Here is a 23,468-nt window from a genome sequence, read left to right on the forward strand (position 1 = left end):
TTTAAAATACAGAAATGTAACAACAAGAAAGTTTGACTATGCAACTGTTCATGAGGTGCCATTAGAGAAAATGTAACCAGGAGAATGATGACTCCTCTTGTGTAAATTTTTTATTTTTTCCTTTCCTCCTTGCTGTTTTGTTGTTGTTGTCTGTCGTTCTCATGCCCAGAAAGCACGAGGACACATAGAGGTGCATGTCTGCGTCTCAGCAGCATGGGGATCAGGGGTGTTGTGGGGAGCACGGTGTCTTCATCCTGCAGCAACACATTTCTGCTCTTGCATGAGGAGAGGTGAGGCTATGGGCCGGGGTCCTTCAGCCTCTTGGAAAAACATCGTGTTTAAATAGTATAAGGGTGGGTGTCGCGGACGGGGCCAGACTCTTTTCAGTGGTGCCCAGCTACAGCACAAGGGGCAACGGGCACAAACTGAAGCATAAGAAGTTCCATCTGAACATGAGGAAGAACTTCTTTGCTTTGGGAGTGATAGAGTACTGGAACAGGCTGCCCAAGAGGGGTTATGGAGTCTCCTTCTCTGGACATATTCAAAACCTTCCTGGACATGGTCCAGTGCAGCCTGCTCTAGGTGATCCTGCTTTAGCAGAGAGGTTGGACTAGATGATCTCCAGAGGTTCCTTCCAACCCCTACCATTCTGTGATTCTGTTTCCAGTTTGCTTTGATGTTTGCATCTTCATGCATCACTCTGCTGTTTTGCTAAAGGGCTATGACTTGGCAGCCTTAAAAGGCTGTGGAAAGGCCTTCCTGAAAGCAGAGAGCACTCGAGGTTGTCCAAACCAGAACAATGATTAAACCCATGGAGGCTGTGACTTGCCTCTCTGGGGCAATCGGGCTGCTGGGAAGAATTTCCAGGGAAGGCTGGTGTGGTCTGCAGGGTCATATCCTGCTTTCCGAGAAGCCAGAGGTGCCGGCAGACTGGTGACAGAGGAGAAACTTGATCTGTGCAGGGCATCTGTAAAGCTTATTGCTCACAGAGTGTCAGGCCACGGGAAGAAGGGGGGATGCAGGACTGGGACCAAGTCTGGAGAACACACCAGGCTCCCTCTCCTCCTCACAGGGTCAGAAAGGATGGGCGACTGCTCAGCGAGAAGCCGGGTGGGATGGCAAACCAGTAGCAAGGACAGCTGGGCAGTATTGCAACTGGGTAGTATGGTAGTGCCTGATGTCCCAGCCTGGGGGTAAACGTGTCCGAGGAGAGCCTGGGGCAGAGCCAGCTGCCAGAGTTAGTGCTGCTTGATGTGCAGCGTCAGTGCCCCATCTGGGAGCTGCTGCCTGCCTTTGCCTCCTACGGGCGGGCTTGCAGACCGTGCGTGGTGCCCAAGGGCACGCTGATTTGGCCCCACACTCTTCACTCCCCTGCCGTTGCGCGTTTGCTGTGCTTCTGCCTTCTTCCCCTGCTGGGTGACCCCAGGGGCAGCTGGCTCAGCCTGATGTGACAGGATCAGGTGCTGCCCATCCTCTCCCTCGTGTGCTGAGGACACGCTTGTGTGCACAGGGATGGCCCCAGGTCAATGCGTCTCGTCTTCTACACCAGGGAAAAAAAGAGCTCGCAGAGGCAGTGAAGATCGTTCTTAGCCATGGTTTTGCTGTGATGAGCTTCAGGCACATCCGTGAAGCCTTCTAGGGACCAGGCTCAGCTGGGCTCAGGCTGCAGAGCCTGGAGGGCTAGTGCAAAGCACACAAAAACGCAGCTCACCTTCGGGGCAAAATCAAGCTACAGCACAAGGGCATTTTGAGAAGCTGGTCACGGTCCAGGTTGTAGGTGGCTGATGCCATTTCTAAGTGCCTCATTGATAGAAATGTTGTTGGACTTGGGGTTTGTTTGGATTTTTTGATCCTTCAGAACCAAAGTGTTGATAATCGTAACTGACAAATATGAAACACGTCATCACCTGCCTTAAATGCACCTGCGTCATTCCCGGGATGCAATCTTCTGGGATCTGAGGGTTAAAAAGTAGCTACAAATAGCTCAAAATTACAAAGCTGAGAGCTTGCAAGGGAGGGAGGCTTGCAGTCTTTTCTTCATGAGGTCCAAAGAACATCTGGGATTTCTGTAGCTTTGTGGTGACTTGGCAAAGCCACCCTGACTCAGTTTCACCTAGGGGAAATGCAGGTCTTTGATGTGATTTGGTTAGTGCTTTGTAAAAATACTGGCTTTTAAAAAAACATGCTGAGGCCCCAAGTCAGGCACGAGTTGATTTTGATTGGAAATTCAGAAAGGCTCTGGCAAGATAGACCCCATCTCACCACCCAGGGACAGCTGAGTAGGAAACCAGGTGGGTTCTCTTAGCCTTCCCACCCACAGGAGGCATTTCATTTGAGTGGAAAGCAGGGAGGTGTGAGGAGATGAGACAAGTCTGTGAGGTGTGTGGAGCAAAGGAAAGGTAATCCTGGTCCTCGGTGAGGAGCACAGCTCTGGGGACCAGTGGTCTTTGAGGACCCCCACCCTCAGGTATTTACTGTGACTGCTTGCTGGCTTTAGGCACCTTCCAAATGTCTTGTAAAAAGACCTCAAAGGTGGTGTTGTGCTGTGTAACCAGTGTGATTTATTTACACTGTTACTGGATTCCAGCCATGGGCAGTGTAGTCTTCTGCAGATAGATGTGAGGAAAGCGACTGTTGTGTGGACAAGGGTATCTCCTCGGTGGAAATGCGTCATGGAATAGCTGTGCCATGGTCACGGAGGTGCAAGCTGCTGTGCTCTGCTACCAGGCAGGCTGGAGGATGCTGTGAGTTGCTTTATTTTTAGGTCTTCTTGCTGATTAAGTGCGTACTATGCAGTGTGTCTGGGCTGCTCAGCTTTCCTGGAGCACATCATCTTCCTGCTCAGTGTGGACAGTAGATTGGGAGGTCTGTTATTCCTCGGATGTCTGTCCTTCCCTCGGTGCCTACAGGGAGGGGGGAGATTTTGCATCAGCGGCTGCTGCTGATGGAGGCAGAGTGTGGGTGATCGGGGATGCAGAGCACTGCTGTGTGCTCCCGGGGGGGCTGCTCAGGGCACAGAGAGGTGCAGCAACTGGGGATTTTCTGTGAATGTTACTGGAGATGGTGGGGCTGACCAGCATCCTGCACAGACCCACCCAGCTGGTCTCTGGGTTTTAAGGGGTCTCATAGCTCTGCTGCTGCAGGTGCTTGTGCTGGTGTGGTTTGGGGGACGTAGACTGCTTCTGCGACCACCTACCTGCTCCGCAGGACAGGAGGCAGCAGACTTGCTGAGTGAGAGCCTTTTCTCAAGACTTTTATCTGAATCTGAGGAAAAACAACATGCACAAACTTCCCATCGTGGACCGATGCAGGGAGACCTAAAGCCCTGCTCCCATGCCAGCAGCTGGAGCAGGAATGGTCCTTTCGGCCCTCATTCACCTTTTGCTCCTCCAATGGCTCCATTGTCTTCTGGGTCCATGGCAGCAGGATCTGGACCCCATTCAGGAGCGTGAAGACAATGACGGTGTGATTGTCTGGTGAGGGAGACGAGATGAAGTGGTACCATGCGCCAAGCGCTCTGATGGCAAATGAGGGGGGACAGCAGGATGTGTCGTCCCTTTCAAATCCCATGGGGCTCGGATGGAGGTCAGGGAAGGGTTGGCTGATCAAGGACATGAGTCCCCCAGATCTCCTTGGCTGAGAAGCTGTTTGGGGGCCGCAGGGCAGGGCTGGGGTGATGTCCCACCCTAGCTCTGGGTCCTGGATGACAAACGGGAGGCTTGTGAGGAAGGAGAAATGGGGACAGACGTGCTCCCAGCTTTGTGCCCGCATGGGTGGCTTCTCCCAAGAGGAGCACCTTGCTCATGCCCACGAAGTGGGGTGCAGGCAGCATGTCCAGCCTCAGCAGGAGCTGCCCCTCTGCTCTCTGTGGAGGCACAGGCAGTGCCACAGTGACGCCTGGTGATGGGACACGGGTTCGTGTCTGGCACCTTCCCAGATGCACGTGCACCACGGCTGCGCAAAGCAGCGGCCCTCAAAACAAGAGAAAAGCAAGATGTGGGCGGTAGCAGGGCTTCTCTGGAATTACAGGTATTTTCCCTAGCAATTTTAGTGCCTTTTAAAGACCACATAACCAATTTTCCCCAGCTGAAAAGCAAGATTTTCATCTAAAGGTCAGAAAAGCAATACCCTTAGATAAAGGTCATTGGTGAAAGTGTGATAAGGTGCAGAAAATTATCCTGAGCAAGGTGGCACGGACACCAGTGCAGCCAGAAACAGCAGCTATTTTTGGGTGGCACCCTGATTTGCTTTGCTCCTCTCTGATGGTCAGGTTGCTGCAGCCGGGGCTGTCTGTGGGTCGGCAGGTGATGCAGAGCGGGAGCCAGCCTGCGCTGCACCCCGTGGGTACCGCTCTGCCCTACCAAGGGGTGATGGCGTCTGCCCTTCCCACTCAGCCAGGCTGGACGTGCCAGACACGCAGGCAAGGGCAGGAGGAGTGGGACGGGTCAGAGCGATCACACTTCTCTTCCCACAACACACCGCCCAAGCTGAGGGATTTTTATCTGCATGGCTCAGGTTATTCATCCTTGTGAGCTGCTACAAGGAGCTGTGGCTTGGGGACAAACGTCCCAGGGATGTTCACTGAAGGATTAATGTCCATGTGAGAAAGATCACTGTCTTTTCTACATGTCCCCAGCTATCTCTCTGGAGCAGCACCTCAGCGCACTCACGCTCTGAGGCTCTATGTAGTTAAATATGGGCTGTGCTGCTTGAGCAGCGGTGGGACTGTCCTAACCCTTGCACCAGTTTGCACTGATTGAAGGTCTCTCTCCCTACTGGTTTGCTGAAGACCTTGGCAAACATGGGTCTTTCTCCCAGATAACGCAGCAGGTAGCTCCTGTGCAACACAATGCTTCTGGCATGTCGCTAGCTGGGAACACACATGTGGTGGGTTAGGTTTTGTCTGTTTTTTTTTTTTCTAGTGGCAATAGGCTTTTGCATTAAGAAACCTATGATTGAGAAGGCCCTAGAAGTTCATGAGGCTCTGTAGCAAGGTGGAGACTCCAGCTGAACATCGCTAGAAGGCCCTAGAAGTTCATGAGGCTCTGTAGCAAGGTGGAGACTCCAGCTGAACATTGCGTGTTATCCAGGAGAACACCCATGGTATGGGGTGGTTTGAGCTAATAGACATGGCTTGGCAGTCTTGGAGCACGTCGGTATGGGGGTCTGTCACCCCAGCTCAGCTGCTGAGCAGTAGCTTGAGCACCTGCCTGTAGGTATCAAAATCTCATAACTCTGCTGATTTTTAACCAGAGCTTGACAGTGATAAATGACAGGGAGCAGAACACCAGCTTGCTGACACCCACTCGACCGTCAAAGCACGATTAGTACGTTCCTATTTTGGCTTCCCTTTTAATCAAAAATCAATTAGACAATTACCAAATGAATATTCAGCTAGGGAGCCAGGTTGTCAGGCAGACTGACAGCACTTAGCATCACTTTCTTTGTGATTTTCAGTTTAGAGTTATTCCGTGTATTGAAACTAAACAAGTGGATGCAGAGGGGGGGCAAAAAATGTTTCTCTTTCCCTGGAGGTGTTCTAACGAGTGTCACCTCAAATCCTGATGAAACTTTTTCTCTGTTATAGGTGTTCAAAGCATCCTCCATGTAATGCCACTGAGCCTGCTGTTTGGCTACATGGTTCTTTGCCTTTTCCTGCTCCCTTCTGACTTGAAACCCAGAAGATTTGTTGCATTATTTCTGTTTTAGGGTGTGTGCAAGTGTATTTTTAACTTGGCTTTTGAAGTAAACAAGAGTTATGCAACAGTTCTTTGCTCATGAAGTCTCTGCACCGACTTCCCTATTCCCCAAAGAGATGTCTAAAAACCTACTGGGCAATTCTGACTGAATTTGATGGGAAGGAACAGTTTCAAAGCTGGTTCATTTTCCAATAGACCTGCACCACATATGTCCTCAAAGCTGTATGAAGCGGCTGTGCGAAGGAAGGAGTTTGGCTCTTTTAAAGAGAACCTCGTGAGACACCGAAAACCCAGGTCTGGTCATCTCTGCATTGGAAGAACAAGCCTGAGGACAAATGTGGAGCAGGGGAACAGGCACTCGGCTTACCTGGACTGTAGCTGTCAGATGATGCAGAGGAGGATTTTGTAATGGGTGAAGAGATTGGCACCCTGTCCTTCGTGGAGACCTGAAAGCTCCTCATCACCTTCCAGGTGCAGAACCTGTAGGAGAAATACTGAAGACAGCAAACCTCCAAGCAGACATCTACAGCTGAGCTCCTGGGGAATGTCTCATCTGCTTTTTCATCATGTCAGAGGAACAGGTGGCTGGAGAAAGAGGCTGGCATCCACAGAGCCTCTGCCACCTTGGGAGAGAGGGGACAGGTACCTTCTCCAGAAATGCATCAGGATGGGGGAAGATCATGACCTTAGCCCTGTGGTAGAGCATACGGTTTAGTAGCCCCTTGGACGATAAACTCCAGATTAAATCTCTCTCTTCCTCAGAGACGTTTACCTGGCCGCAGAAGAGACCTTGGTTGACCGAAGCAGTTTGGGACACTCCTGGTGGGGCCTAGGAGCATGGTTCTCTCCCTGACCCCACCTCACATTTCAGCAGTCTCTGAGCTGGTGGTGGATCTGTTCCCCTTCCCTGGAGCCCAAGTGGAGGTCCCAAGCCTCCAGAGCATGCTGTGAAGCTTCACAGCATGCTTGGCTGGAGCAGATCCAAACCTCTGCCTGGTTCCCCTTTCCCCACAGCTGCTCGCAGCTGCGATGTGATGGTCTTGAGCAATGGGCAGACAGCAGCCTTCAGCCTTCCTGGGCGGGTCCCAGCATCTTATCCGCGATTTGGGGGGAACATCGGAGTTCAGGAAGAGTTTGCTGATGATGACGGCTTTACTTTTAAGAAAAGCAACTTCCTTTTCTGACTGTATGTTTTGAGCTGCCAGAGCTTCCACTGCCTGGAAAACCTGCAGAGGCATGTGGGGTCTTGCTCTGAGACAAGTCTTCTTGACTACTAGGCTAGACAGTCATGTTCCTGCTTAGCTTCGTATTTGCTGGGCCAGAAAAAGCAATCCACAAGGTGTGGAACAGTGAAACAGGAGGATGAAAAGCCACTTCCCTCTTATACCACCCTCATAGTCACGGCATGTACCTGGGGGATGTGATTTTTGCCCTTCTTTAGGAAAACAGGGGAATCAAAACCTGGTCCTGCACATGTTGGGGTGTGCTTACTGCGGGACTGTTGTGCGTTGGCCATGGCTTGCTCTTACAAGTTTGTCAGGGAACTGGACAAAGTCAATGGAGAAATGCCACCACTGGCATGTCAAAAAAGTTGTAGGCAAAATGTTGGATTGCTTGGGATTATCAAACCAAAAGTTCTTCTAGGACACCCAAAGAGGAACCCTGAGCCAGGGGACTCTTCCTGGATGAAATGGAGGGTTTTGGGGGCTCCAAAGGCAGGTAACCTTATATTATATATTATATAGCACATTATATGTAGACAGCTATGGGGTGAGACTTTGGTTGTGTCTTCTGCTGCAATGTGATGTTCAGCCTTGTGTAGAGGTGCTGATGGGAGTTTAGGGGTAGCAGCACAGACCCCTAGCATGCACTAACAAATCCGTGGACCAAGCTTTATCCCCTGCTGAGAGATGGGCACTACCCACAGGATGGGAGACTGGTGGTACCTGAGCACTGGATGGAAAGGGAACTTACTTGTCAATCTCCAGATAAAAGCGGAGGTCATCCATGAGGAAGTTAATGGTAATGACCTGTTAAACAGCTGGCGTTTCACTAGTACCACCTCTTTGTCCTCTGGGCTGCTGGCAGAGGTCGTCTGGGAGTGGTAAGTGCTCACGCTGTTGATGGGCAAGTCTGAGAGAGGGGAAGAGCTGTTGTGTCCTGCTCTTCCCAGCACTGGGTTTGAGGTCGTCTGGGCATCTGATGCTAAGCCCATACCCTGCTCCTTCACCTTACTTTTATTTGCTTTTCCTTGAGTGCAAGTAATTTGCTGAGGGTCTTTCTACCTAGGTGGGCTACAGCCTTCCTGCAGCCAGGCTCTCCTGGGAATTCAGACCCCTCCAGTGTGCAGCCTTCCTCCTAGCTTAGTAACCTTCTCACAGAATGCTAGGGGTTGGAAGGGACCTCTGGAGATCATCTAGTCCAACCCCCTGCCGAAGCAGGGTTACCTACAGCAGGACCGCGTCCAGGTGGGTCTTGAATATCTCCAGAGAAGGAGACTCCACAGCTTCCCTGGGCAGCCTGGGCTCCGTGCTCCGTCACCCTCAGAGTGAAGAAGTTCTTCCTCATGTTCAGATGGAACTTCCTCTGCTTCAGTTTGTGCCCGTTGCCCCTTATCATGTTGCTGGGCACCACTGAAAAGAGTCTGGCCCTGTCCTCCTGACACCCACCCTGCAGATATTTATAAGTATTTCTAAGGTCCCCTCTCAGCGTTCTCTTCTCCAGGCTGAACAAGCCCAGCTCCCTCAGCCTTTCCTCGTAGGAGAGATGCTCCTGTCCCCTCCTCATCCTCGCAGCCCTCCGCTGGACTCTTCCCAGTAGCTCTTCATCTTTCTTGAACTGGGGACCCCAGAACTGGACAGAGTACTCCAGATGGGGCCTCACTAGGGCAGAGTAGAGGGGGAGGAGAACCTCCCTCGACCTGCTGGCCACACTCTTAATGCACCCTAGGATACCATTGGCTTTCTTGGCAACAAGGTTGGCATATGGGGATGGGAGATGAGCCACAGGTTTCCCTTATTTACTTCTCTGCCTAAACTCAGGGCTACCTCCGGGAGGAAAGAGGGGGTGGCAGGAGATGAGCCATACTTTCCTCCTCATTTCCTAGTTCCTGCCGGAGAAAGTCCTCAAACTCTGTACGGTGTTTGGTATTGTCCATCTCCCTCCGGAACTTGCAGGTGCTCTTGACGATGTCCTGAACAGCACACCAGGCTGACCGCTATGGAGACATGGCACAGCCCTGGGGAGCCAGCCCCTGGCTGCAGCAGTGGGGCTGCTCCCAGACAGAGCCCTCCCATTTGGACCCACCACTATGAGCTGGAGCACCAGAGCTCAGCCTTGGCACTGGGGTTTGTGACCCAGCCATCATCTTTGCTTTTTGGTATTTCTGGGTTTCACTGGGGGGGCCATAGGTAACAGTGTGTGAAACACTTGGCCAGTCCTGGCCAAATCTAGTGAAGTCTTCACAGACCAGGACTCCAGAGCCTGTGGGAGTGAGGCTTTACCTGCCAGCTGCCTTTTGCAGCTCTCCAAGTCTGACCCCCTCACCCCATTTACATGAGAACTGCTTGACCCACAGCATCTCCTCTCTTTCTTGCTCGGACAACATCTGCCTGCCAGCAGAGAGTCTTTCCCTACCAGTTTGTCTGTACTGAAGTTCCCCATCCCATGCTGCAAACAAAGATTAGACTTATGTGTATCACTCGGGCGAAACAGGTCCTGGTACTCTTTAAACCTGCCAGATATGAGACCAGTGAGAGACCATCAAGGGCAAACAGATGCATGAGGAGGGCAATGGTTTGGTGGGAGGGTGATGGAATGTGGGGAGCAGCTGACAGGGATAGTCCTGGGGATGGAGTCTCACAGGACTTCTGTACCTGGAGAGAGTTGGAGAAAGGGACAGGGAGCTGAATCCCCTCCCCTGGGCTCTGTTCTTGCATGTAGCTTGCTTGGGGAGTGTCCACCCTGCTTATCTGCAGCATGTTTTTTCCTCCATCTCAGCACCCTGCAAGCCCAGCAGTGATTCGGTGTCCATGGGAAAAGTCCTGCTAGCCTTGCACAGGCAAATGCATCAGCAGCTGGAACCACAGTTTTGCTGGGATGAGGGTCTGGCTGGGATTTTGATGCACCATCTGATAGTTCATAGGGAAATATGTTTGTAGCAGCTGCTGTCTGTCACCTTCAGGTTCCCATGGGAAGGATGTGTTTGTGTAACCCCTGGATTTAGGAACCAGCTCAAACCAGGTCCTCACCATCGTTTTTCCATTGCCTTCTGGACAAAGACTTGTGCTGTCATCAACATGAAGGGGCTGACTACTTCTGCCTCATGTATTTCTTTGATGATGGAAGTGTGACAGTCCAGCTGCTCCTCTGGAAGAGAAGTGCAGTTACTGCCTGTCCCTGCCAGCCACCCCTGAGCTACCGTGACATCTCTTCCTACCCTCACATCTGTAAGTGGCCCCCTGTTCCATCTCTGCCTGCCTGCCCTGCCTGCTGTTTGCTGAATTTTGGTTTTTAGTCCGTTTTGCTTTCTGTACAGCGCTAATTGCATACTTTGTGAGTGAAGCTGTGTCTCCAAGAGCATCTAAAGGTGACAAGCTAGGGAACAGCTATTTCGGCCACTACAGGAATTGCATGTTGCAGGCCTTGGTTAGTAGATTCTGCCAAAGAAATAGACCACCTTCATAGAAATACAAGTGGCAGCGGAAGGCCTCAGCAAATAAATACTCCACTAGACAGCAAAGGAGAATTGGCAGGTCCCTTCAAGGGGATATAAAACCTGCAACCAGCATCCAGCTCAGGGAAAGGAGGCTTTCATCATGAATGGAGTAAAGTGCAGGGTGGGAAGGTGCCTACCAGCTGGGATTTTGGCATGGAAATAATTTCCAACAATGCTGTTAATAAGGAGGTTCTTCATCTTAGGGTTGGTCTCTGCGACTAGCTTCTCCACAGCCATCCAGAAACACAGTGGTTCATCTGCGTTGCGCTCCTTGAGGAAATGCTTGAAGAACTGCAGGTGGGCAGGGTTGTGCAGTACTTTCATGAAGTGCCTGTACACGAGGAGATGCCAGGAGAAGTGATCTCTGTGCCACCAGTAACCTGGAAGAGAGCCAGGACCTCTATGCTTGCTTCTCCAGGACTGAGACACCTGAAGAAGAGCTACAAACATGTGGATGAGTGGTGCCTGGGGATCTGTAAAGCAGATGGGCCAGTAAAGATACTGGTGGAGCACAGCTTCCCTTGTGTGCCTTGCACATCCACCAAGCAGTTGGGAATCCAGGGGGGAAATCTCCTGACAAGCTGTTTCTTATCTGTTGTAGGTGCACCTGCCCAACAGCTTTGCTGCCACGTATCCAAAGGGACTGATCTTAGCCTGAAGAGGTTTCACCCAAGGAGTCAAGGAGGAGGCAGGACTTTGGGACCGTGCCAGAGACCTCAGAACCTGTAAATGGAGTGGGACAGCCCTGCAGAGACTGGGGAAGGAGGCAAGTAAGGAAGGGGCACCTGGAAGCACTGGTGGGAGGAGATGGTAGTGCTGCCCTCTGGCATTTGCTGAGAATGAGCAGTAAAGTGCCACTGGATGGCAGAGGGCTTCATGGGTTTGGCCGTGGAGAGGACATTTTGAAGTGTAAAACCCTTGCCGCTTGCAACTGGTAGATCAGAAAATTGTCAACAGCTGTAAAGCCAGAGGACAGCCACATTAAAAAGATTCAGCAGAGCTTTAGAAAACCAGAGCTGGGAGTGGATGAAGGTTTTTGGGTTATTTATGAGGTTAGCAAACCCTTATTTGAAGATCAGTGGCCTGTGTCAAACATTTTCTTTGTTTAAGTGTGGCTCCTGAGACTGACTTTCACAATGAACAATAAGAGCTGCTCCTACTCGGGACTTGTGTCCTGGTTACCATTTATATCCTGATGTATGTGAAGCTGCGAGAACTCTGGACTGAAGTATTCCCAGGAGGTGACACGTGAGCCATATGGACATTTATGTGGTCAACGAGTACAGAGATTTATGTGTTGTCACAAGCTGATATCACGTGATTTTGTGGGGGAATCTAAGAGTTGCCCAGCTGTAGTACAGGTGGCATGCCAGGGAGTGACTGAGGATGAAGTGCATGAGATGCGCAAGGTTGGGGGTTTGCTACAACATTTTTCTCCTTTCCCCAGTAACTCTACAGTTCAGACTCACAGGCCACCCATGCCTGCATCTGAGAGGGCCTGGTAATGAAGCATGGAGCAGTGGAAGCTCTGGGGAAAAATCTGCCTGCTGAAAGAGTGGAAGTAGCAAAAACCAGCAAAGCCCTGTGCTGCAAGGTGCCAGACCTGGGTCTTCTAGACAGCTTCTCTACTTTAACAGTGGTGGACTTTGCCATTCTTGATTTGGGTTTTCTCATAGGAACAGTCCTCCTCTTTCTTCTCTCAGGTTCAGTGTCTGTGGAGACAGAACAGTGTTGGCCCCTTCTTCAGGTGACAACCAGAGTCTGTTCACAGCTGTCTGCAGAGGAACCCAAAGAAGCCCAGGCTGTCCCCAGAGCCACTATGTCGATGTCTGCACGGTGAGCCCAGCTCAGGAAACACTGGGGAACTCTTTGCCTCTGTGTGGTTTGGCCACCTCAGTGTCTGCTTCAAAGAAGCCCTCCCACTCCCACCCTCTCTGGCTGGATTAACACCCCAAAACATATGCCTTTCAAAGGTGGCTAGGCCTCTCTCTCTCCTTCTGGAGATGTTCTACCGGACGATGGGATGCAAGCAGGGAAGACCCCTGCTTGTCCGGTCCCCTAAGGGTAAGCTGGAGCACCTTCAAGGGCATGATAGTTGGGGGCCCACCCTGCTTCTTGCCTGCTTAGGCTGGACTCACCAAGTGATGGGCTTTTGAGACACAGAAGCTCATTTTCCTTGCCTGGGCTATCCATGGCCAGCGAGGGTTTCTGACCAGCCAGCTCATTTGACATCATCTTCTGGGAATCTGCATCAGACAGAGAAGAGCAGAGATCCAATGTTCACTCCTCCTGGCTATGACAGCCCTTCAGCACTTGCTGCCAGTGCTGTATCATGATCACCACTTGCCTTCCCTTTCCCCTTGTGTGTCCTGTTCCCATGATCTGCTCATGACACGGCATTTCTCAGGTGTGATTGAGGTCTCACAAGCTACGTAACCTGACTGCTGTGGCTCCCAGTGCACCAGCAAGTACCCAGAAACTTGATGTCATTCTCAAAAGATGATGTGAGAAGACAAAGCTGAGGTCTTACCTCAGCATGGCCAGTCCCAGTGTCCACAGGACAAGGTCAACATGTGGAAGTGGGGTGACAGTGGCTGTTGCTGGCTTTGGGTTTCAGTCACTTTGATCTGGTGACCCAGGCCAGTGCAGTAATGTGGTGTTTGGTACCTCTGGTACTGCCAGGAGGGAATTTGGCCCGTAAGTCACTGCCAAGGCTTGGATTACAGCTCATGGCTCACAGATACCCTGTCTCAACCCACTTTATGATGTCCACATGCTGTCAGCAATATAGCAGTGCACCAAAGCCCGTGTTTTATGGGCAGTGGTCACCACGGATGCATGAAATATGGTCTATCAGCCTGAGCCAACATGAGCCTTGGCAGAAATCCAGACCCTCCTCTTACCCATCCTGGACAGGAAAAGTTCCACCTCTGCCTGGATGGAGCCTCCTTTCCGGAGGTCCCGAGTGACAATTAATTGCCAGTGTTTGGAGGAGAGACCTTCCAAGTTCCTCGTGCCATGCAAGGCCTGGCTCAGCTTCAAGGACTCATTTATCCGCTGGGACAGGAGAAAACATTCATCTTTCCCAACAGCATCTCGGGTAGTGGGACTTCACCCTGCGGAAACTACGGCGAGAAGAGCAGAGGGTGATTGCACAGAGCTCATACCCCGTCTGAGGAGCTGCTCCTGCAGTGTGCCCGATGGGCTAGCTGCACGTTTTACTGTGGCTTAGAGTGCAAACCTACCGAAGTCAGGTCTCTGATTTAGCTTTAAACTGTCCGGAAGAAATGGCCTTAAGTTGCATCAGGGGAGGTTTAGATCAGATATTAGGAAAAAATTCTTAACTGAAAGAGGCATTGGAACAGGCTGCCCAGGGAAGTGGTGGAGTCCCTGTCCCTGGAGGTGTTCAAAAAACGTGTAGATGTGGCGCTTCAGGACATGGTTTAGCAGGCATGGTGGTGTTGGGTTGACGGTTGGACTTGATGATCTTAGGGGTCTTTTCCAACATTAATGATTCTATGAAATCTATGTGAGCTCAAAGCTCGGCATAGACCTTAAACTTACCCGTGCAGCTGCTTAAAGCTGGCTCACATCTGCCTGCAGCTGGGATGTACCAGGGACAGGCAGCAGGTCCCCCAGGTAGTCCAGACAATGCCTTGCCAGCAAAGGCAGCAGCTTTCCTCAAGAGGTCAACATCCACCCAGGAGAGCTGAAGACAGCCCCGAAGGTGTCACCAGCAGACGTGGAACCTCAGGTGCCTTTTCAGTAGGCTCCTTTCCCTGGGACTGGCTGTGGCCTCCCTCGCCCCCCCACTAAGACCCTCCCCACCAGCGAGCAGCTTGCACGGCTCGCCGCACAGCAGGGTCAGAGTGGCCGGTTTCTGAGTGAGATACGCGCTGCTGAGAGCAAGGACTGAAAATAACCCTTCTAAGCCCCCAAGCGCTTCCCCTGACATCAGCGCAGCAAGGCCCAGGAGGAGCTTGGCTCAGGGGATGGTGCCTGTGGAGAGCATGGCCTCGACACCTGCTGAAGTGCTAATTGCACTCCCAGAGCAGGGCTGTGCTCTGAGGAGTGATTTCCTTGATAAGAGATGCTTAAAAACCTGGGCAGCTAATTAACTTACAACCAGGAGCATTTAACAGATCAGGGTCAAGAGCTGCCAGCTGACTTTTCCGAAATGCTCAGCTCTTGCTGATGGAGACTCTGACATCTCTGTGAGCCAGGTCTTTCGGGGCACTAGCCCTGACAGCCTCTCCTTACCATTTCCAGGATCAGGTGCTAATTTTACATTGCAGTCTGGCTAGAAGCCTAATGGTCTGATTGAAAAAAAACCATCTGCAGTGAGCAAAATTGTCTGTGTGGGCTGGGCAGGGATGTAGGTGGGATGCTGGGGGGTGTTCGGTCTGCGAGGAGGTTTCCTGGTGTAACACCAGCATCTAGGGCGCGGATAAACATGAGGTATTACTGGGATTTCTGCTGCCCAGAGGAACAGTAATCTGGGAAGATGAGTGCTTGTGTGTGACTCTGCTTTCTTAAATCATCCCTTTACACAGTGGAAAAACTTGGGCACCTTTGAATCATAGGCTAAAAGGCTGCAGGCCCTCTTCCCCCAGTATCATGTGCTGGGACAGGGACATATGCATGTGTGTCTGCACATGAGTCACATCAACAGCAGTATTTGCTGTGGGCAAGGAAAAAAGGGAGAGAGTTAATTCCCAGAAGTGTTTTGCCCATGGGGCAGTTACCCAGTGCACACTGCCTGCTGCTGGTCTCACCCCCGCCTACGCTGGAAGACTGCTTTTGAGTCTCCTTGCTTTTGGGCTGGATGGTGGCCTGTCTCAGGTGAGCTCTCGCAGGGTGCTCCTGCAGTGCTGCTGTCTTACTGGATGCTGCAGGATCATCGCTCCAGGCATCTGGACCAGAGCAGGCTCTGCTGTATCGCCCTGTGGCAGCGTTGGCCGGGGGACACAGTGGGATGCTGGACCACTTCAGCTAATGCTGGGCTTCCCCTCCCTCCCTCCCTGCCTCCAAATTTTCACATCCCCACTGGAGCCTGCACACCCCACGAGGATGCCTGGGTCCCCTGTGCGTCCCCTTTACCATAAACTGGAGGAACGTCCTGTCATCGTCAGCCAGAAATTCCTCGTAGAAGCAGCAGAGCACCTGAGGAGGAGCAAAGGTGGGTTGTTGTTAGCCAGTGTCCCAGCAGAAACCGGCACCCCTCAGCCCTGCCGTACCCTGAGGTCACAGCAGTGACACCATGGGGAAGGTCACACCTGGCTGAGACACCCAGGACAACTCAGCTGGGAGCTATGTGCCCAGGTTGGCCAACTGGGCTGCTCAGAGGTTGCCCAGAAGTGCTTGGGTTGTAAATGTGTTTTACTCATGCTGTGCTGGAACCAGTGACTCAGATGCAAAAGGACAGCCATCGTCCTGCCATCCTGTGTCCCTTGGCCTATGGGTCTAACAACCAAGGTCATCAGCTGCTAAATGACTGCTTGCCTCTGCTCCACTGCCCAGCAAACCACTGAGGATGCTCCTCTCCACTGGCCTGGCACATCTTGGTCACTGGTTCCAGTACTAGCTGGCTTGCAACTCTAAGTTCTTTCCTTCCTAATCTCTTTTCATCTTCGTTTTCCAAACACCTCTCTTCTTGAACATGCCTGCAGACCTCATATCAGCCTAGGGATGCCAATGTCAGCTGTATCTCCTAGCTTGACCACTGCCAGAACTGCTCTGTACCTTGCAAATCTCCTTCTGGGCTCTGAATATCCAGGGGGAGAATTCTCCAGACTTCAGACGGTCCCACAAGCTCCTGAGAGTCCTGGTCTCCAGAGGAAGCTGCTGAATGGTGTCGTCCTCCAGGTAGGTCTTGCATATCTTCTCCCAAATCACATGACGTAGGAAGAAACTGTTTTCTCTGCCGGGGCTCAGCAGTAGAGGCAGAAATTCCTCCAGGTCATGCCACAGGTCCAGGAGACGAGTCTCCATAGATTTGTCCTGGCACCTCAAGAAGTCCCTGAAAGGCCGTCCCGTGCAGGACTCGGCGCTAAAGGCCCAGGGAAGGAAACTCAAGGTCTCAGCTGGCTTTTTCAGAGATGGCAGCTGGACGAGGGGTGTAGAGGAACGCAGGTTAGAGAGGGCATTCTCTTCACAGAGGTCTTCCAGGTGAAGGACCCGATCTGCATTGGGTCTAGGTCTTTTGGGAGAGTTTGTGCCTCCTTTGGCTCCGAAGGCAGTGTATGCAGGATGCTCTGACTGCTGAGGAATCGGTCCCAAAGCACCCTTATCCAGATGCAATTCCTTTGTGAAGCTTTGTGTAGCAGTTCTAGCTGGCCCTGGCTGCCTTTCTGGTTGCACCTGAAAACTGGGCATCTTTATTTCTTGGGTGTCTTTTCCCTCCTTGATCAGAGTCCAGACCTCTGCTTTGGCTGTCTTGCTGCAGTAGGGCCCTGACAAACCCTGGCTTCTTCTAATGTGCATTGGGAAGAGGTTCTCCGAAAGGTCTGAGGGCTCCTGCAAGTATTGCTTGGGGGGAACAGATCGCAGTAAACGCTCTCGATATTCCTGCAGCAGAGGCCAGCATGATTTCTCTGACTCCATGCCCATCTTGCAGTGGATGAAGAACTTAGGGAGCCAGTAACTCTGAATCACAAAAAGGGCATGTTCCTGTATCTTGCTTAGGATCTCTCTCCTGGTGTTGATGGGCTGAACGTGCCTGGGTTTTGTCAGTGACCTTGAAATGGATGCAGGGGATTATGATAGAGCAATAGCTCCATATAGACTGTTCCCCAGCCAAGCAAAGCTGGTGATGGTATCTCATCTCCCTGGGAGCATCCAGGAAAGTCCACCCTGCTGGAAGGGCACTGCTCATCCTCAGCTCCCATGTTTCTTACCAAGGGTGGTCTTGCAGAGAGTGATGACACTGGAGCCTTCATGCAGGTGCTTGGCTTTCAGCCTGTGGAGCAAGGAAAAGCAGAGGTCCTTCTGTCTGGCATCTGACACATCAAGCCCCAGGAGCCGTTTGGTGGTGAGCCAGAAGTTGGTCAGTTCTTCTCCTATGGATCAGACAAGGGAGGAGAATTGGAGGGAGTCCCTGGAAACCCCCACTGATGAGTGAAGCAGCCTGGTTTTTTTAAGAAAGAAGGAAAGAATGCCTGGATGAACTAAGGGAACAATGTAGAGAAGAGCTAGGGCTACGCGTCTCCTCAGCGTGCAGCACGCTTGTTGGGGCTCTGCTGCTGGCTTGCCTTCCAAAGCCATGTGTGGGAACGCAGCGTCTCCTGTCCCACTGGCGCCTACCCATACTCCCAGCTCTGTGCTGGTGTCCTGCCGGGCAGCGTGCCCACAGCTGGCTGAGAAGGGACCATGGAGCGCCCCATGCCCACCTGCCATTCCTTGGACGAAGGCCCGAAAGTGCCACATGCCCTGGCTCCCTCTGATGCACTACTCCAGCAGCCACCGGTCAGCACTTTGCCAGTTCAGCATCTTTGCTGTCAGACAGAGAGTGCAGAGCATGGCATCGTGGGGCGTGCACGCAGGAGCGGTCCCCAGGAAAGCCCTCCAGACCACACCAGCATAGCTCAGCCTCCCTGACAGAGGCTGCTGGAGGGCAGCAGTGCTGTGAGGCAGGAGACCAGCAAACCACCCTGAAATGGGAGTTTCAGACAGGTGGTGGGATGCATGTGTGGTGTTTGCGAGTACAACCTGCTTACGTCGGTGGTAGTCTACCTAGTTCTCGTGCCCCCTTGCAAACATGCATCTTTTTTGCTTGAGTTTGGGGCTTGGCCTCAAGATCCTCCAACTTGAAGTTCAACCTGACGGGAGAGGCAGCGGCAATGCGTCCAGAAATGGCGCTGGAGCAAGCCTCGATGAACTGCTTGTTCTTCTGCAATGAAAATCTATGTCCCAGCTGCCACAGCTTTCCGTTTGGTGGCCTTCTCTCCCGTTGACATGCAGGCTGACAAAGCAGGTGGCTGGGCTGAGGAGGCTCGTTTTAGGGGTAAACCGAGCACGATTCAGGCTTGCTGCCCGTAGGACAGACCATGGCATAGGCCTGTTTTCCCAGCGTAGGATGCGTCAGACTAGGAGCACATCGCAATACAGTGCGAGAGCTTGGGGCACCTTGCACAGCAGCAAACCCGAAAAGCCAGGATCCCAGTTTCCCATGCCCGAGGATGCTCTCCAGCCCCACTCCACCCATGAACACCATGGTAAACCCTGTGAAGCAGCTATTTTGGCTCAACTCCATGGAGGCAGCGAGCCTGCACTACCAAGTCTGTGCGACAAATCCCTGGGCATCCCGTGGAAACCCCGGGATCTGCTGCATCCCTAAAAATGGCTCGTGCAACGCCTTTTTAACCCGGAGCAGAGGCACGACCCACTGGGCAGGCACCAGGCAGTGACAGCCCCGGCGAGAGGAAGCCCTGCTGCGGTGGCGAAGCCGCTCCGATTTCCTCCGTGCCGTGATGACTCACCTGCTTCCCCCGGCCGAATGAAACCCAGGAGCTTCTGGCAGAGGATGAGGTGGAGGCACAGGCTGGATTTGCAGAAGTGAGGCAGGTGGTGCTTTTCCAGCCAAGCCAGTAAAGTCGAGGGGCTGGGATCCTGTGTCGCAGCCCTGGCGCCCAAGGAGAGGATTAGGCTGTGAGCAAGGAGCTGTCTCTCGCCTGGGGATTAGGGTGAGTACGGGCCTCTGCGACCGGGGAAGGAGGCAGGGGAAGGTGCCCTATTGCTAGACAGCGATGCACACCATCCCTGTGCTGAGAAAGAAGGGGGATACTCGAGCTGTAGCCCCTGCTTGCATCCCCCCAAGCTCTCCCTGCAAACCTGGGAGACCCAGCGCTGTGCGGCTGCCTGCAAGGCTGCCTCTCCTCGCAGCCTGCCTGCTTTCCCAGAGCCCAGGCAGGAAGGCACGGCAGCTTTCCGGCAGCTCCGAGAGGAGCAAGGTTCCCTTTTGCTACGGGGTCTGAGCACCGCAAACGGCCCTCGTGGCTGTGGGGAAGGGAGACGTCAGTGGGGAGGGCTGAGCCAGTTTTTGAGGAGCAACATGACTTCACTCCTGGTGAATTCAGGAGGAATACAGGACACGAGGGGCTGACGTTTGTGTGCTCCTTCTCTGCCACCACACGCGCACTCCCTAACTCCTGCTGTCGATGTTTACTGAGGGTGGCTGGACGCATCCCATAAGCTGCCCACGCACCAGGACTTTAAATGGCTTCTGCTCCTCCCAGGGCTTAAAAGCAAAATGACACCTGGATTTGAAATAATCGCCTGGCTGCATGAACAGGAGAGCCAGAGAGTGGCCTGGGCAATGAGAAACCAGCTCCTTCCCTCCCCTGCGCCCTTCCTGCCTCCTCCTCACCCTCCTTGCACGGGGCATTATCTCACCATGTGGCCCAGCAGCTCTGGCCAGAGGTCCCACCGGCCCATGCTGCTGATGTAAATGGGTGTCTGGCCAAAAACCTGTGTCGAAAGGAAAGGGAGAGCTGAAGGAGATGGAAGGTGGCAGGGGATCCCAGAGCCCAGCTGGTCTAGTTAGTCCTCACTATGGAAAAGGGCATCATCTTCCCTTTCAGACCTCTATCTCCAAGCTGAGGTCCTCAGGCTTCCCTCATTTTCCAGCCTGGGTGTGGTGTATTCCCAGTCTTCCTGGGGCCTTCAACACCACAGAAGCTGAAATTTCACCTGGGAAGAGCTCAGTAAGGTCCCGGGCTTTATGTTGCGGAGTGGACTTACAGGAAGATTCAGGAACGTGTTGAAAAAGTAGACAAAAACGTCATCTCTCAGCAGCAGCCCTATGTCCTTGGAAGCTATGGTTGCTACAAGGGGGAGAAGAGAAAGTTGCCTGGGCTTTGTTTTGCCAAGTGTGATATAAATGCGAAACAAAGGATGAGTTTTGGGAGGGACTTTGTGTGGTATGGGCTTGTCCTGTGCACACACAGGAGGATTTGGACCTGGGACAGTCTGTGAAATTTGGGTCCCAGTGCACCTATGTGCTCTGGGTGGGTGGCACAGGGTGTTTGGGAAGCACCAGGTTCAGCTGGACGCAGAGGCTGGAAAATTGGAATGGAGCTTCCTAAATAGCAAAGGTATGTGGTTCGTGGAGGCTGGGCACGAATGTGGTGGCATCCATGGGGCAGGAGAAAGGAGATGCTGTGAGTGGAAGGGACGGGGTGTGCTCCTCCACCTTACCCAGACAGCAGGTATAATCCTGCTGTCACAGAGAGGAACCACGTGCTGGTGCTGCTGCTCCAGCCCCACCACGCCGGTGCCCTCTGAGTCCTCTTGCTCAGGTTCCGGTAGCAAATTCTCCCAAATCAGCAGGCACCGTCAGGCTGGGGGCAGGTTGTGACAATCACTGCAGACCCCCACCCCACCCACCCAGGACATCAAGGCAGTATGCCAGTTGTGCCCAACACCTCCCGCTATCCCGTGAAGTTCTATTCATGTCTGAAAGATCTGGATGCAAGGGGCTGGGCTGGCATCAGCCTACTGACGGGTGGATGCCCTTGGAAGTGTCCACTTACATGAAGGCACAGCTGTGTCACAGGGAGGACCCACGTTTCAGAAGCCTAAGACTGCTTTTTCCCCGCTGTCCCCTTTGGGGTGCGCTTAGAGGGGCTGTAGCCTCCAGCAAAGGTAACTCACCGGTGGCCACCATGCTGCCGTGTCCTGGGGATGTGTTCTAGAGTGCCATGCTGCTTGTGACCCACTTGTTCTGGTAGGTCCTTGGAGAGCACAAGGCTCTTGGCACCTCCAGCTTTGCTGTCCTTCGGGGAAGTGTCTTTCCTAACCTTCAGCCCTGCAAACACACTTGGGCAGTTCTGAAGCGAAGACCTTCCCCTCTCCCTGCTTGGGCAAACTCCTCACCTTCAAACCAGGTTTTTGGTAGGACCTTGGCACCGTGCATGGTTGCCGTCACGTTCACATGGTGATGGAAATTTCACAAGAGACCCTGCTATGTCTGCCCCGGACAGAGCAACCCCGGCTTCCTTATTAGCTGTCCTGCTTCATCCGACCTGGGGCTGAGGCCCAACCTTGGAGAACCTTCAGCAGGAAGAGGAGCAAGAAAGAAGGAACCACATCCCTTTTGCAGCAGCAGTGACCTGTTTCCCTGGAAGGAGGAGGAATCTGCTCCCCAGGTGGGTGTTTGATCCCCCTGTCTATAATGTTGTGGTGTCAGACCTGGCAGGGCTGCTAATGCCCTCCAGGTTTCGGGCACCATCATGAACGGGGTTTCTGATGGGCCTCGTAGTAGAGAAGCGGGTCTGCTTGTCTGTGGCTCTGTGCTGTCGGTGGGAGTGGGAAGTGTTTCATGGCCTGTGTAGAGTGTGGAGCAGAGGTTTTGTGGCCTCTCCTGCACCGGACATCTCTCCCTTGCTTGGCTAAGGTGGGGCTGCAGGATGGATTCTGCCAAACTTGTGTTTGTAAGAAGCCCTGAGCTTTCTCGTTCTGGCCATTGACAAGCCACCGTTGTGTTGAGTGTCACGTCCCCTTCTGTCACCGTGGCTGCAGCCCCTCTTACCGTCCCCTGCGTGTTAAAGGCAGGGGGAAAGCGTCACCACCAGGCCTGGCTCTGAAAGCTCACCTAGACCTCCCACTCACATTGGATCAAGGTGCTGCAGGCTCTTGCAAGGATCATTTGTGACAACAGGCAGCTTTGTGCTCGGACCAAGGGAAAAAGCAAATCCCAGTCATGGCTCCTCACTTGGAGCTAGGCTGAAGTGACTAGATGTTTGCGTAAAGCAAATCGTAGTGGCAGCCTGCAGCCCCAGGTCAGCCTAGACAGTGTGGCAGGGACCCTGCTGACAGCTCCCAGCTTCCTCCTGCAGATGCCGTGGCAGGTGTGAGGAACCTCATTTTCTCCAGAGTTTAAACCCATCTCAGACCTAGAAAGGCCCTAGCCACAGAATCACAGGATGTTCGGGGTTGGAAGGGACTTCTGTGGGTCATCTAGTCCAACCCCCTGCCGAAGCAGGGTCACCTACAGCAGGCTGCACAGGACCTTGTCCAGGCGGGTCTTGAAGATCTCCAGAGAAGGAGACTCCACAGCCTCCCTGGGCAGCCTGGGCCAAGGCTCCGTCACCCTCAGAGGGAAGAAGTTCTTCCTCATGTTCAGACGGAACTTCCTCTGCTTCAGTTTGTGCCCGTTGCCCCTTGTGCTGTCGCTGGGCACCACTGAAAAGAGTCTGGCCCCGTCCTCCTGACACCCACCCTGCAGATATTTATAAGCATTGCTAAGGTCCCCTCTCAGCCTTCTCTTCTTCAGGCTGAACAAGCCCAGCTCCTTCAGCCAGTCAGTACTAAATATCAATTTTCACCATCTTTCCTCTAGAAAACAGGGGTTATTCCCTACTTTCAGGACAAGTTACAGATCGCTGGAGAGGAGGAAGGCTGGCTCTTTGCCCAGGGAAGGAGAAGAAGGCGGGTTAACACACAGGTAAGGAGTGCAGCCTGCCTGTCCCCGCGGGTCCCCACGCATGGGTCCATCTCACGAGGTGGCGCTGTCAAACCGGGAATGGGAACCTGGCCCTGGCCGCGACACCGCTCCGCGCCTCGGCGACAGGCTAGGGGCTCCACAGCCGCAATCGCGACAGGGGCGACTCCTGATTAACGCTGGGGCTGGCGCTGGGGACCCCGGGGTGGCAGCCCTGGGCTGCCGGCACCAGTTCGCTCCATCGCCCCCAGCAAGCGAGCTCATTTCTTTGCATATCACAGCGCTGCCTCGTGCGAGGAGGGTAACTGGTGTGACACCAAGCCAGTCTCTCCAGAGACCCGTGAAAGTGTGTTAGAGATCATGCCTGAAGTGTCCACGCACATGCGTGTGCCCCCGGAAAGGTCACCTCCTGCCACCTTGCGCCAGCCACGCTGCCTTCGTTCAGATGGTTGGGGCTGTTTGGTCTAACAGCGGTGCATGGGATGCGTGTGGGATGCGCATCCTCATGGTGAGAATGAAGGGGTGTTGTCCTCTGGGTGATGCTTTGCTTTTGGGAGGTGGGGTAGGGGCGAGGACTCGCTTGTGCCCTGCCGCTTGGTAGTGCCTGCGCCGC

At 53.2% G+C, this 23,468-nt stretch overlaps 1 protein-coding gene across 1 annotated transcript; it reads right to left on the reverse strand.

Annotated features, from left to right (window-relative positions):
- Nucleotides 1-1,802: 1,802 nt before the first annotated feature.
- Nucleotides 1,803-21,328, reverse strand: RGSL1 (regulator of G protein signaling like 1). The gene is given in 28 exon segments (XM_075424098.1): nt 1,803-1,881; nt 2,790-2,903; nt 3,197-3,264; nt 3,379-3,473; nt 6,067-6,179; nt 6,346-6,371; nt 6,373-6,472; nt 6,798-6,916; nt 7,646-7,731; nt 7,734-7,832; nt 8,787-8,916; nt 9,336-9,432; nt 9,950-10,067; nt 10,554-10,747; nt 12,020-12,128; nt 12,555-12,671; nt 13,323-13,511; nt 15,483-15,579; nt 16,159-17,158; nt 17,318-17,474; nt 17,805-17,909; nt 18,894-19,023; nt 19,807-19,881; nt 20,155-20,237; nt 20,408-20,471; nt 20,611-20,727; nt 21,132-21,220; nt 21,289-21,328. Coding segments are annotated over 28 exon segments (3,810 nt in total).
- Between the last annotated feature and the right edge of the window lie 2,140 nt (nt 21,329-23,468).

Source organism: Opisthocomus hoazin, chromosome 6, assembly GCF_030867145.1.
Source record: "Opisthocomus hoazin isolate bOpiHoa1 chromosome 6, bOpiHoa1.hap1, whole genome shotgun sequence".
In the NCBI taxonomy this organism is placed as follows: domain Eukaryota; kingdom Metazoa; phylum Chordata; class Aves; order Opisthocomiformes; family Opisthocomidae; genus Opisthocomus; species Opisthocomus hoazin.